At 52.3% G+C, this 14,236-nt stretch overlaps 1 protein-coding gene across 1 annotated transcript in view; it reads right to left on the bottom strand.

Annotated features, from left to right (window-relative positions):
- Window positions 1-13,743, bottom strand: part of CTTNBP2NL (CTTNBP2 N-terminal like) — a 41,679-nt gene extending 27,936 nt beyond the window's left edge. The window contains exons 1-2 of the mRNA XM_019546826.1: window positions 13,660-13,743; window positions 6,672-6,775 (exon numbers count right to left, since the gene is read on the bottom strand). Coding sequence (XP_019402371.1) covers window positions 6,672-6,725 — 54 coding nt within the window. The 5' untranslated portion in view covers window positions 6,726-6,775; window positions 13,660-13,743. The remainder of the gene's footprint in view (window positions 1-6,671; window positions 6,776-13,659) is intronic.
- Window positions 13,744-14,236: the final 493 nt, after the last annotated feature.

Genomic DNA, 14,236 nt, shown 5'->3' with positions numbered 1-14,236 from the left:
CGGCGCCGGGGGAAAGGGCGGGCCCGCCGCGGCGCTGAAAACCCCTTTTGTTTGCGGCGGCCGAGGGCAGACAGAGCTGCCGAGATTGGCGACGTCAGTTCCGGGGCGGGGAAGCGCGGGGACCCCGCCCACTGCGGCACGTGCTCTGCCTGCGGCTCCAGCCCTGGGCGGACGAGGCGGGCGCAGAGAATATCGGTAACAATTATTAATAGAAGCAAATTAATGAATAATAAAATAATTAATTGACAATTAATTCATAGAGGCGTGGGAGAGAACGAGTGCAATTCATGAACCGGAAAAGAACTTGTACAAGAATGGAGAACGAATTAACAGAAGTAAATACATAAAGATGAATTACAATAAATAGAATAAATGATCATTAATTGCAGTTAATAATACCGAGGGAAGGAATTTATGCACATTAGAACAAATGCAATTCATGACCAGGAAAATAATTAATAAAACAAATAGCAATTAATTAATAGAAGTCAATGCAGCAGTACAAAGTGCAATTAATACAAGTCAGTAAACATGATGAATGAATATGAATTGAAATGAATGAAAGTGGAGAAAATGACACGCATTAGAAGGAATGCAGTTTGCCACCAAGAAAAGAATTAATTAAATTTAATTGATAAAAGTAACTAAAGAAAAATAAAAATAATTGATGAAAGCAAATAAATGCAAATTAATTACAATTAATAAAAGTGGGGGAAAGAATGAATGCAAATTGGAATGACAGGATAAGAATTGATAGAAGTTAAAATGAATGAATGAAATTAATTAAAAATAAATTAAAAAATAAAGTAATTTTATGGAAGTGAATAAATAAAAGAGAAAAGGATCCCGATGTGGACTGTAATGTAATTATTATTATTGTAATGTTATTAACAGTACAGTTGCTTTTAGCTATGTGCATTGGATGCTGTTATTGTATTATTAATAATATGACTATGTGTCATTTATCATATAACGGGATTCACGTTGGGTAACGTTATTCCCTGGTTAACAATACTGTACGGTACAATAATATCCCCATAAATGACTCGGTGAGGCATTAAAATGGCCTATGAAAAACATGATCGTAAATACCTAGAGCACAATTACAACTGTTCTGCTCGCACTGCTCTTGCCAGGAGTTGCACGGCACTCATTTATTGAGTCCTGCTACTGCTGGACCACAACGCAAGGGCAGTGTTCAGATGGTAAAGGGCTCAGGGCCAGCTCCTGAGGCACTGCCGTCAGTTATAACATTGTATTGCTTTTACACGGTTCCATCGGAGGACTCTGCTTTCGGTGGTGGCAGGTGAACCGAGAGTTACGGACTCAAGTTGCAGCAAGGGAAATTGAGGTTGGATATAAGGGAAAACTTTCTTGTGAGGAGGGTAGTTGGAACAGGCTCCCAGAGAGATGGTGAATCTCCACCCCTGGAGGTGTTTAAGACCTGGCTAGACAAAGCCTTGTCTGGGATGATGTAGTTGGGGCTGGTCCTTTTCTGAGCAGGGGGTTAGACTAGATGTGGGGTGGAAGAGACCTTGAGAGGTCACATTTTCTATGGTCCTACAAATGCAATATATTATCATACATCAGTATCATCAACTATGAAATGACATTGCCCGGTGTACGCCCCATCCTATGACACACACTACCAATTTACACCAAAATTAGAATGCAGTATTCAATGCTGCCAGAAAATAGCTAAAAACACAGCAACCTGAAATTGCAGAGCACAACGGGAAGGCATGAAGCCATCTCTGAGGTGCAGCAAATTAGCAACCAGAATGGCCCCCACACCATTGCTTTCGGGGAGTGTCCGCTTTCCTGTGCTTTTACACATCCGTTAGGCAAACGTTGGGCCTTAACGAGAAAGCTGTGAAAGAACTGGGGGAGTTGCAGGTCCAAAAGCCAAACCCTGATCGGAAGAGTTCGGGGGAGATGGAACGCAGGATGAAACAAGAGTCGAGATCCGTCGGCCCGTCTCTCAGAGCCAAACCCCGCTAGCTGCTGCGTGAGCCTTTCCTCTCTCTGCCAAGCTAATTGATTCCCAGGAGAGCGAGAGGATCGCCTGGATTTGCACACGTGTGCCTGCTGAAGCTTTCCAGAAAGGTTTCATAAGAGGCTCGTTCCGAAGAAGTTGCTGGATATGAGGCTGTAGAAGAGCAGCTTTGCAGGTGGGCTAGTTTTCTCCACTTTCCCTGCCTATTGCGATTACAGTGAGAGACAAGACACCCGTCCCCCTCTAAGCTCACAATTGCAACAAGGTCACAGGCTTTTGTTTAAAACCAAGCAACTCCTAAACTCCCTGAAGTGGCAGCTCTTTAGCAGTGAACAACTGTGGTAAAACAAGCGACTGATTCTTTTTCCTTTATTGCATGAGGAATGTATGCTGATTAAGTGCTGCTAGAGAGTCCAGGCTAGATCTCAGCTGCAGTAAATGAATGTAGCTCCATTGACATGGATGATACCATGCTTGTTTTCAGTGTCCAACAAACCTCTACTTCATACCGGGCATTGCTCCTTAGCTCAACCCGTGCCTGCTTTTTCCTTAGACTTGAATGGTGCCTTGTACCCCAAATCTTTCCCAACCAAGAAGCTGGTCCAGTAAAAGATACCACCCGCAACAATCCTTGCCCCTTGCATGGGTCAAGGTGCCGTACAGTCCCGTTGTAAAAGATAGTCCCGACCCAAAATGCATACAGCCTAAACACATGAGGCAGAGAGATGATGGGAGATGGGCACAAGGCATAATGAGCATAAGTGACTTCTGGAAGGAGTTGGTAGAGACGAATTCCCTGGGCTGCAGATCAGGACTCGTGGTAGAGGTGATATCTTTCACTAGACCAACTAGATTTTTGCAAAAAAAAATTTGCTCTAGTTGCTCTAATAAAAGATATCATCTCTACCACGAATCCTGATTGCTTTTCCCTCTGGACCAATACGGCCACAACCTGGATCCCTGGGTTGTAGACTGTACTTGAAATAACAAGCCATCCCTGTGCTCTCCTGCACTGAGCTTCAGCCTGGATGTAGAGGTGAGAGCGCTGAAGGCCCGTGTTTTTCAGGATGATGGTGAAGTCTGAGAAGGACTTAGCAGGCTTACACAGGTGGTAAAGCAAAGCTTGTCTCATTCTCTATAGCCACACAAAAGCACCCTGGGGCATTTGATGACACTCATGATATTTTATGAAAAGAAGAGCACAGGATGGTACTAGAACAGCCGAAAGGCAGCGGTAATGCGGAGATAGGGGAGCGCTCCATTGTGCACTGACTGCTTAGTCAGGAAAAGCCTCTCTCCTTTGCAGCACGTGCTGGGCAGTTACGCAGGGCTGTTCATGTGCGTGCACCACAGAACAGCTCCCAGTCCCGATGGTCAGGTGACAGCTTTCCTCTAATGATGAGAATAACAAGACCAGCATTTTCTGGTGCCCTGATCTCAGTCCTGAGGCAACACACCCTGATTAACCCTCGTGACCTCTTCTGGGCAGTAGGCATCGTTACCAGACCATTACCTGACCGGTACAACTGTTCAGGCAGCTGGTGCACTGAGACATGGTTGCCTTGTGCTTCCCCAGCCTGCATGCAGTCTTCAGCTGCGCAGCTGAGGTTCAAGCTCTCCCTTCATCAAACTGGAGGTACAGAAGGAGTGCAGCATTAAGGTATAACTGCCTTGAGCAGGGGGGCCGGCCTAGGTGACCTTGCAGGGTCCCTTCCCTATGATCCTAGGTCTGCGGCGTATTTGGCAAAGCTTTGGAGAAATCATGCAAACAACCTTTTATGAGACCAACTCAAGTCGTTGGAAAAATTCTTCTTTTCCAACAACTTGAGTTGATCTAATAAAAGATATCAGATTTACGATGGGTATTTATAGCCGAAAGCGTGCAAAGAAGAATTTTTCCAGCTATTTGAGTTGGTCTAATAAAAGACATCAGATTAACCCAAAGAACCTTGTCTGCCGATGTCCTTGGACCAACATGGCGACAACCTACACCCCTGCTAACAACCTTAAAAGTCCGTGTGGACAGGGACAAGCACCTGCTGAGCTATTCAGTCCCCATTCACTCTGCGACAAAAGCCTGGTTAGTTGCTTACAAACCCTAGGAGTGATGTCTGCAGCCCATTTGTGCCAAGGCAGCTCCACCCTGTGGCAGAAAGCTCCGGCTGCACTGTATTCCCCCTCATCCCCAAATATCCCTGCTAACGGCAGGCAGAGAAGCAAGCCTCTTGTTCTGCCAGAGGCTTTGACTTTCTAAGGCTGTGAAGCTGGCCTCTTTCACTGGTTAGTCACTAAAAAGAAAAAAACAACCACCGTGACACAGTCAAAGAAGGAGGGATAAATATCTCTATTCCCAGTCAGTTATAAGCCACTAGAGGGCATGGATTAGGCACTTTGAAATCACTGCAGCTGGGAAACAGATTTGAGAGGATTTGCCCGGGGTGGCACGGAGAAGCAGAGCTCAGGCTCTGACCCTCTCCAACCGTTAGATCTTGCTCCCTTTTAACACATAACAAAAATTAACTTTGCATCACACTGAGCTGCCCCTTCCAGGTACAAGGCATCAAACCCCTCATCCTCAGCTACACCTCATGGATCCCTTACGCTTCAATCACTGCTCTTTTGAGAGACAAAAGTTGAGGGATCACAAGAACTGTAACCCATCTGCACCCCCTCCACAGCGAGGCAGTGACAGGCACTCTTGTGGTCACACATGTATATCTTTCAGAAGGCTAAAACCTGGACCAAAAAAAATTGCTCCGAGCTGAAAGGTCACAGTCTTGCATGCCTGCATTCAATAAACTTAGTATCACACAAGGAGGATGCTCCATGCATTCACTTTCCTAGGGAACTGAAGCGATACAGCAATTCCTATCACACAGCTACATGACCAGAACAGTGCAAGTACTGGGACTAAAGGCATCGGACATGTCTGGAGCCCTCAGGCCCAGATTCTCCAAGGCGCTTACACACCAGAGTCCCACTGATTTGAGGAGAGCCGAGGCCATGCGCTCCCATCTTATAGAAAACTGGCAAAGGGAAAAGCTAGTCAGAGGGCGTTTATGAAGAGGAGGTTGCTGAGAGATTGCTGTACGTGCAGGAGGTGACAATTTATTTTAGATACGCATAGTAAAAGAATGTGCGTTCCTAAGGTCTACCATCCTGCACACCAAAATCAACTCATTTACAACTGACTGCAGTTGCCACCAAAGTACTGCTCTGCTGCCAAAGTCAGCAGATGTTTTCTTGCTGACAAGGTTTACTGGTCACTCGTGTCTTTTCCCGATGCTTGCCATGCAACCCCCTTCCTGGAAATGGAAGGAGAAAGGCAGCCTTTGTGCAGAAAGGACCCTGCATGCAGGTGATGACTGATTAGCCCCACATTGAACACTTACAGGTCGTAAAAGCCTGAATTACATCACAGAGCAGCTGGCACCAAAGCTACGTCTCCATGCTGAGACTTGAAGAGAAGTCTGATGAAGCCAGAGCAGTCAAAAGGCAAAGACCCAGGGGCGACTAGCCCTTGCTAGACGGGAGGGACACCTGTGTTGCTTTGCCCTGGAAGGAAATGGCATCCTAGCAGAGCACTGCTACACACAGCCCTCCACCCACACTGCAAGCAGCTGGAGCCTGGACTGTGCTGGGATTAATCTCACCAGTGAGGCCCGCGTGGCTCTAGATTTACTGCCTTTGGCTGTTAACACGCAGAACACCCAAAGCTAAGCACGGTGCTGGGCTGCTGACCGTGCTTCTTCGAGGGCACCGCACGGCAGGCCTGGAGGTGTAGTTAACAGGCTCTATACTTCACGTGGATACGCGTCCAACTCCCGCTCTGCTCCACGGTCCCAGCAAAGAGCCTGCAGCAGGGAACGATCAGGCTTGGCAGGGCGACGCGGCTCTCCCAGCCTTGGCTGTTCATGCCATGCTCCAGCTGCCTTGCTGCTACTACAGTAGTTACAGCCCTGGGCAGGGCACTGGCCATTGCACAGGTAACCTAGAGGACTGTGGCATCACCTGGGGAGCCTGGAATCTAGATTTCAGATGCGGCCTCATGACTGAAGGCCATTAACAAGAGACATGGAGATGTGGTGAAGAAGTGCAAGGATCGCGGTGGCTGACAAACACCATGTTATCTCCATGTGATAGTATGATCATTTTTGACCTTCCCCAAAGCTCCTTCCTCACAGAGTACAAGGAGCTCATGAATGTCATGTGGGAAGAGAACAGACCACCTCCATTTTACAGATGCTTGTATTGATGCACAGGGTTTACATGATTTGGCCAAAAGTCATCACAGAGGCAATGGCAGAGCCAGAACACAACACAGGCCCCACAGTCTCTGCACAGCCCTGCCATATTTTAAATAGACGTCATATTTTAAATATCAGCCAGTATTATTCTAAGAGGAGATGAGTCTTGCAAGCACCCTCACCTTGCCAATCCTCGGAGCATTTGAAGCACAGGCATTCATACAGTTCCTTGCAGTAATGGAGCTGTGTGCATTTCAGTCGGGCTCCCCAAAAAGACCGGAAGATAGGTGAGCCTGGCAGATTTGGAGGTGACAAACACCCTGCCGCAACTAGGCCATTGTGCTGTTAGCTGTCTGCATGTATTGCATTACCCCCAGCCCAGCCTGTTCGTCTGGAAACATACCCGGGAAGGGTGCGGGGTTACCTACCACTGTCTCACAACGTGTCTGCCAGCAGGTGTGGACCAGAGCTCCGTTCATCATGTAGTCCAGCTCAGTCACCCCGCCGAGCTGCCCAGCTGGCTTGTGTCGGCCTGTGAGATAGAAAACAAAGACATTTCATCAGGTTTAACTTGAAGGACAGTGAGGAAAACGAAGTGAAGGCTGCTGTGGAACCGCCAGACCTGCTGCTGGAGCTTGGGGCCCCAGGGTCAGACAGACCTGTATAAAAACTGCTCAGCATCCTTCTTGGAGACTGGCCTTACTCCTATTGTTGCAATTAAATACCGGCTTATAAGAAAACTGATGGGTCGCCATGTTCACCCACTGGTCACACTCTCACAGGGAGGCGATGCAGAAACTGAATCCCAAAGGATCTGCAGTATAGGTTGATCCCAAGGGCTGGTAGCCCTGGGTGTGCTGTAAAAATAGGAGAGCTGAGGGACCCCATCCCAGAGAGACGAAGGGCCTGACTGCACATAGATGACACACGAAGAGATGGAGATGAAACTATCCGTGAGCCACGAAAGATGGCTCAGCTCTTCTGTAACTGTGAACAGGAGCATTCACATCAGGTGCCAAAGGGAAAAGCAAAAATGGGCAGGAAAAGCAGCTTCTAGGGAGGTGTCACCAACAAGAGAGAATAAAACATGAATGCAGACAGATAGCAAGGACGTCTGTGACAATGCTGAAACAGGAAACTGGCTGGGACGAGATCCAGACCTCCTTCCTGCAAGCTCCTCCTTAAAGACCATACGACATCCCCGCTTCCATGCGCGTGGCATTTTTGCCAGCACGTGGCTGCGGGCTCCGGGGGGCTTCTTGCACAGGATCTATTACAGCCTCGTTCCAGAAACTCTGCCACAATAACAATATATTTTTGTTTGCGGCTCTGTTTTTCTCCCACTCAATGCTGTGGCCTGATACAGCCTCATAAAACAGGCAGGGCTGCTTAAGGAAGAAGTTAGGGCCACACTTTGCTTTTAAAAAATTCCTCCTTCCTTTTAAGGTTTAGGGTTTTTGTTTCTTGTTAAAGAAGTGAATGCTCAAATGGAGCCATAAACTCCTTTATTTGTTTGCTTATCCAGAGCCCAATTACACCTGGGAGAAACAAGCTTGAAACATTAGACAGAAATATTTAGTAGTATATAAGCAAACAAAGCCTTAGTCTTCCAGCACATGTGCAGAGGGGGAAAAAAATCCTTTTGGCAGCCTCTCTCCTTGCGAACTTGATCGCACCAAAATTGCCCAGGTGACCCCTTCCTTTGTATGGCGCATAAAAGAGGTTTCTGATGGGCCCTGGATAGCTCATGGGGAGGGGTAATAGATGACAGGGCCATTCACTCTTAGGTCATTGGCTTGAATCTAACAACCGTCCAGCAGCCAAGGTGAAGGGGTCAGCGCGGTTTGTCACTGAGAAGGATGAGGAGGTCTCCCCCCGGTTGCTCAAGGGCAGCTGTCCCTAACTAGCATGAACCAGCAGTCTCTGGAGCCAGGGCAAGGACAGGAAGGACACAAGGAGCTTCCTCTGCATCGTGTCATGGCACAAATCACATGGAGGAAGATGAACTGCCGCTGCCTGCTCCATGTCTTTGGGGGCTGAGGACTTCTGGAGATGGGACACGGGGAGGCCCAGTGTTTAACTGTTAGCTCCTGCTGCGTCCTTCCCCTCCGGACGATTCCTGCCGTGGTCCGATGGTTGCAGCTGGAGAGAAGTTCAGCAGCTGGGCTCCGCCCCGACTCTCTGCTGCTGTGATCAAGTCACTCGATCTGTCAGTAACTGGAGTCACGTCAACTCAACTTCCCGGCTGAAAAAGTACCTCTTGTATTTGACAAGCATTTCACCTGTGGATGAAAAGTGCCCAATTTTATTTGATGACCCTGGAATGAGCCATATGAGATCAGCGCTCTGGGGATGTTTGAAGGAACCGTTTTTCTGATCAAGCAATTTTCAGTTCAGTTCTTACGTATTTCTTTTTCATCCTTCAGCACTCTAGCTCCACTTGAATCGGCTTTCTCAGCATTTCAGTGGGGCTTATGCTATATTCTATAAGATTTAACAGCCTCATTTTCCAAGGTAATATAAAAATGCTTTATTTTTCTGACACAACAGGGAGAACTTTTCATTTGGGAAACTGATGCCTTGTTTGTTACCATGGCACTGTATTTTTATATAAATTTAATTTTTTTTATATAAGTTTAATATAGCTTTGATCTTCTCTTTTTTTTTTCCCCACGAAAAATAAATACAAGGATCGGAGAGGTAATTGTGTGGATGCCGCTGATAAAATGAATGTAGGGATCAGCTAAAGATACAGAATCAAAACAAAAAGAAAATAAGAAAAAGCAAACTCATCTTGATATTTATCTCCCCCAGAGTGTGTTGTTCTTATATTTAAATATCGTTCATCATCACATTATACGGATGACTTACGAATTGGCACCTGCTGGATGCCTGCACAGCCTGGAGCGCTGGCAGTGTGCCCCTGCAGCCCAGACCACCGGGGCCAGGCTGAGACCCCCCCCCCCCGCCAGAGCGCTGGCGCTACTCGAGGCGGCGGTGGTCCCCACGGCCTCCAGGAGAGGGCGGCCTCAGCACAGAGACGAAACAGGCCTGGCGGCCCGCGCAGAGCTCCTGCAACCCGAGCCCCGAGCGCTGCAACTGCACGCAAGAGCTTGGCCCGGCAGCTGGAGGGGTCAGAGCTGGGGTGCCCGGACCCCCACCCTGGGCAGCACAGCGGCAGCCCACACCCCAGCTGCAGGCCTGCAGCCCCTGTGACACCCCCAAATTCAGGTGCAATTGCAGGGGGAAACAGCTTTAGCTCAGCACCAACGTCCCCCCCAGCTAGCCAAGCCCTAGTGCGTTGGGGAGACTGGCATAATCCCACCCCAACACCCTGCCCCCCAGCCCCAATATCCCCTGCAAACCCGTCACCCAGCCCCAGGTGGTCCTCATGCATTCCCCCCCCCCCAGTCAAACCCACGGGCCCAGATCCATAGGGGCCCCACTCCCCCCTCCAAAGTCCCCATTCAGTCCTAGTTTGGAGGGCACGGGGGTGCTCCATTCTCTGCTCAGCACCCCAGTACAGCCAAGTCATTGTTGGGGGGGCCACATTCCTTACCTAGCCCCAGACAGGCTGTGTGCACCTCCCCCCCACCCTGCCCCCCAACCTCCCGGCCAAGCAGGGGGGCTTTTGTGGGTAGGCAGGAGCGGGGGGCATATCCCCTGCCCAGGAGCACCCCACTCCACGCCCAGCCTTCATCCAAGCCCAGAGAGAGAGGACCCCTGCCCCCCCCGCCCCGGGTTCAGCTCTACTTTGTAGCGGGGCGGGGGCAATGTCCCCTGCCCGACCCTCACCCAGCGCCAGTTCAGCCCCGGGGTTGTGGCGGTGGGGAGCACGCTTCAGCCGGCTGGGCTCTCATGCTTCGTGGCCCTGTTTTCGGAGGAAGCAAGGGGGCAGCACCAGCACACGGGCAGCACCCATGGGCCCTGCAGCTGGGAAGGAGCACCCGGCCCAGCCAGGCAGGCAGCACCCCACAGCCAGCTGTGCGGGGGGGGGGGGGCTACATCACGTGCATGCGTGTGCATGGGTGCACGCGTGCCACTAGGCAGCTGCAGCTCGCGGCCGGGCGCCACGCTGGCACCAAGGGCCGAGCAGCGGCGTGGAGGCTGGTCGCTGGGCTGTGACCCAGCGAACACGGTCCCACCCTGCGGCGGGGGCGGGCGGGTACGCCAGCCGTGCCCCAGGTTGGCCGCGCGGCGCTCCCACACTCAGGCTCCAGCTGAAGAGCTGCTCCTGAGATGCTTCACCCTGCGCTGAGCACAGCAAGGGCACGTGTCCCACGCGGCGGCCAAGAGCTCTGTTTACATGTTCCTTACATAGCCCCATGTGCTACTAATAAAGAGCCTGAGCCACGCCGGCATGGGAACACTCGCCCCTTTAGCCCGCACGCCATCCTGCAGCCTGCCTGATGTGCCCAGCACGGCGCACGCATGAGATGGGTGTTTACCCACTCCCCATCTTGCCAGGGTCCTGCCAAGGGCTTCAGCCCTGCCTGGTGCTGGCACGAGTGCCGCAGGGCTGGCCCTGGGCTCCTCCAGCCCCGCTCCCCTAGGACGGAGCTACATGGAGCGCTTGGGGCCTGCAGAAATGCCCCGTCTGGGGCTCTGTGCTGTGCAGAAGACGTGGCTCTCGCCCAAGCTGAGCTTCTTGGTCGGATGCAGAAATCACCTGGGGGAGTCCTGCCTACCCCTTGTCTGGCTGCAGCTCAGGTCAAGACACCCACAGTGGTCTCTGCTCGTCTCCGAATCTCCCCCACTGGACCCCCACTGTCAGACATAACCGTGGAGATCCTCAAGAAGCCAGTTGGAAAAGTCCACAACCCTGCCTGAGGCAGGACCAGCCTGATCCAAACCACCCCAAACACCTCCGTCATCTAAACTCTTCATAAAACTACTATCGAGCCCGGTACAGCACCAGACATCACACTCGAACCTGCCCCAGGGAAAGCAGGGGGGCTGTGACCACCAACGTCCTGCGGTCGCAACGGGGGTTCAGAGACGCTCCAGAGATCCCAGGCAGAGGCCGTGGCCCCGCTGCAGAAAAAGGCAAACCCCTGCCAGTCTGTACCAATCTGACCACGGGAGAAAGTTTCTTCCTGATCCCAAATCTGGAGTCATTCTGGCCCTGAGCGCAGGTGCAAGGCCCTCCGGCCAGGACCCTGCGGGGTTGGTGTCAGCAGGAGCATTGGCACAGCCCTGTCCCACCCCAGCCTGGGCTGCAGCAGCGCCAGCGCCGCTGGGGGAGGCTTCAAACACAGACAGACAGACCCACACTGGCGGTGGTGTCTCTCAGCTTTGCCAGATGCTTCCTCGTGCCCTCCCCGCAGAGCCAGTGTCCTGCCCTGAGCCTGCTTTGCCAGCTGTGGCGTGACCGTGTGATCATGCAGCTCCTTAAGCAGCTGAGTCCACGGGCGCATGGGCTAGCAGTGGGCACCTCTCCCTGACCGGCTGTACCAGGCACCTTTCCCTACAGAAAGGTCTCTGCTGAGCTGGGTCCCTGCAGCCACGTCACCCCTGCTCAGCGGTGAAATGCCCGTTGCGGGTCTCTCTGACGGCCCCTTCCTGCAGAGCACGGTGCACCGCCTGAGACGCCTTGTCTTTCAGCTGCAAGGGGGTGAGATATCTCCAAGCTGGAGGGAGCAGCTCTCTTGGGGCATCCTCACAGAGGCCCTTCCAGCCAGGCCTCGAGTGCAGCCACAGCTCCAGTGCTGAGCAAAAGGGGCCCCTCCCTGCACACCTCCCATTAGGAATGAGGGGACATGTGGACGCACCCCGGACACCCCGTTGCCAGCGCTAGGATTGCACAATATGAGAGGGATTAAGAAGGTGTCCCTGCATGGGTCCAGTTTCCCCCTGGAAAGCTGGTCTGTGCCCTGGGTGCTGCCCCGGCTGCCTGGATCCTGCCTGAAGCTTGGGGCAGTCAGGAGGGCCTAGCCGTGTGGCTGACGGCTCCCTGGACAGCATGGTGGGGGCCGGGGGTCAGCAGTTTAGCCAGCCCTGCAAAGCGGCTCTCGGCACAGCTGCACCTCGTCTGCAGGAGCCTCGCAGGCAGCGCCCGTTCTGCTCAGTGATTAATCTTTTGTCACCGAAGACCAAGGGAAAGCGGCGATTAATAAGCCCCCAGCTTAGACAGAACCCCCGCTCTCCTGGCCCTACCCGTAAACACGGCCCTTTTACTAACTGTGACTGGACACGAGGAGCAGCCCCAGTGTTATTGTAAGGCCTGTCTCGCCAAGGGGCCGTGGGGCAGCACGCTGGTGGGGCGGGTAAGCCGTGGGGAGTCGGGGTCAGCCCCGCTTGACGAGGAAAGATCGCCAGCGGGGGGGACGTTTGTTTTTGTAGCGGGTGGATGCATCCCGGGGAGGGCTGGGAACGTCTGCTGTCACCCGGGGGCCGGAGGGAGGGCTGCCAGGGCAGGGATAAAACGCCTGACAAGTTTGGACTAGCCAGCGAGTTGATTAGCTGAGAGATGAAAATTCACAACTCTGCTCTTGAAGGGGCTGCGAGCTGCTGGAGATGTGTTTATGTGAGGGGAAGGCATCCGGGTGTGCACATACACACGCGCGCGCGCACACACACGTATGCATGCGCACACACGCGCGCACGCACACGTGCATGCACCCGAGACAGGTCGGCCCCTGGCTTTCCCTCTCCCTCCGAGGTCGGACACCCTCTGTGAGCAAAGGGCTTTCCCCCCAGCGGGAAGAACACAGACTCTCTGGGGCCCAGACTGTGCCCCCAGCACTATTTGTACAGCTCCCTGCTTGGGGCTGCAGTGTGTGGGTGCCGCTGCAATTCGGCTGTGAGCAGCCACAACGATCCACCCCTGCCTGATGGGGTAAGGAGGCTTCCCCCGTGGCACGAGGGCAAGGTTTCTCATACCAGACCTGGAGCCGATCCTCCAGCACTGCACGTGTGCTGGTGTCTGGACTCCCCCCTCAGCTTTCACGCATGTCCGGCCGCAGCAGGGGAGAAATACACCCCGATCAGGAAGGTGCCCAGCAAATGCACCAAATGCAACGGCCGGAACCCCTTTACACCTATCTTACAGTACACGGGGGGCTTCAGAAAAGGCAGATGGCAGTTCCCCCCGCAACCTGCTGGCTCCTTTGCACTCCAGAGCAGTGCAGAGCAATGGGCACGCATGTGAAAACCCAGCCCATCCCGCCCGGATGCTTTTATTCCACCTTCACTCTGTGCAGGGATAAACGAATGGGGCCCGAGTACAGCTTAGGGGCCAAGGAGTTGTTAGAAGCTGGGGGGTAGCAGGCGGCACAGAGAATGGGTGTCTTATGCCCCTGCCCCCCAAAACCAGTGCCCAGAGTCCAGCTCCCTCTCTCAGCTGGGTTCAGGTTCCAGAGCCAGCTCTTGCCCTCGGTGCCCATCAAAAACAAGCCCTGAGGGAGCATATTGTACCTTGAGAACCGGGTCTTCTTCTCACATGCAGCTCCACTTCGGCCCTCGTCAGCTGATAGCCCCCATCGATTGCTGCGTTTGATGGCGCAGGTCACCTAATGATAGACAGCGATAAATGCATACAGCTGGAGGCAGAATAAATTGATGCTACAAGTTATGTAATTGCCTTGAAATAAGGTAATGATTTGGCTCTTGGAATGCTTTGATGTGCTCTGAAAGGCAAGGAATACACTAATGGCTTTAATTAGACGTGGGGGATGAAATGAATTCAGCCTCTTGGGTGAGCTCTGTTATGGACCTGACCAGTGGTTTAATCAGATGTGATCTTTTTAATACCCACAACATTGTCTGTGTGAGGGGGGAGAGGGGCAGAGCGAGATTGCATGTGTATCCCAGGTAGGTAAGTATGTGCAGGCACTCATTGCATGGGGCTTTGCTAAATCTACCTGACTTTGGGGTAGGGTGTACACAGAGAGTCACTGCAGTGGAGGCTTTAAAATGCCAATGTGCCAGTGGCCATCCAAGGGAAATGCTATCCCAGTAACGTGCCTTTCCATCCCGAGATTGCCAGCCCCGC

This window comes from Crocodylus porosus, unplaced genomic scaffold (assembly GCF_001723895.1).
Source record: "Crocodylus porosus isolate Cpor-Errol unplaced genomic scaffold, CroPor_comp1, whole genome shotgun sequence".
Taxonomy (NCBI): Eukaryota; Metazoa; Chordata; order Crocodylia; family Crocodylidae; genus Crocodylus; species Crocodylus porosus.
Note: the sequence above shows the minus strand (reverse complement) of the source record. Positions and strands in the feature narration are given on the sequence as shown.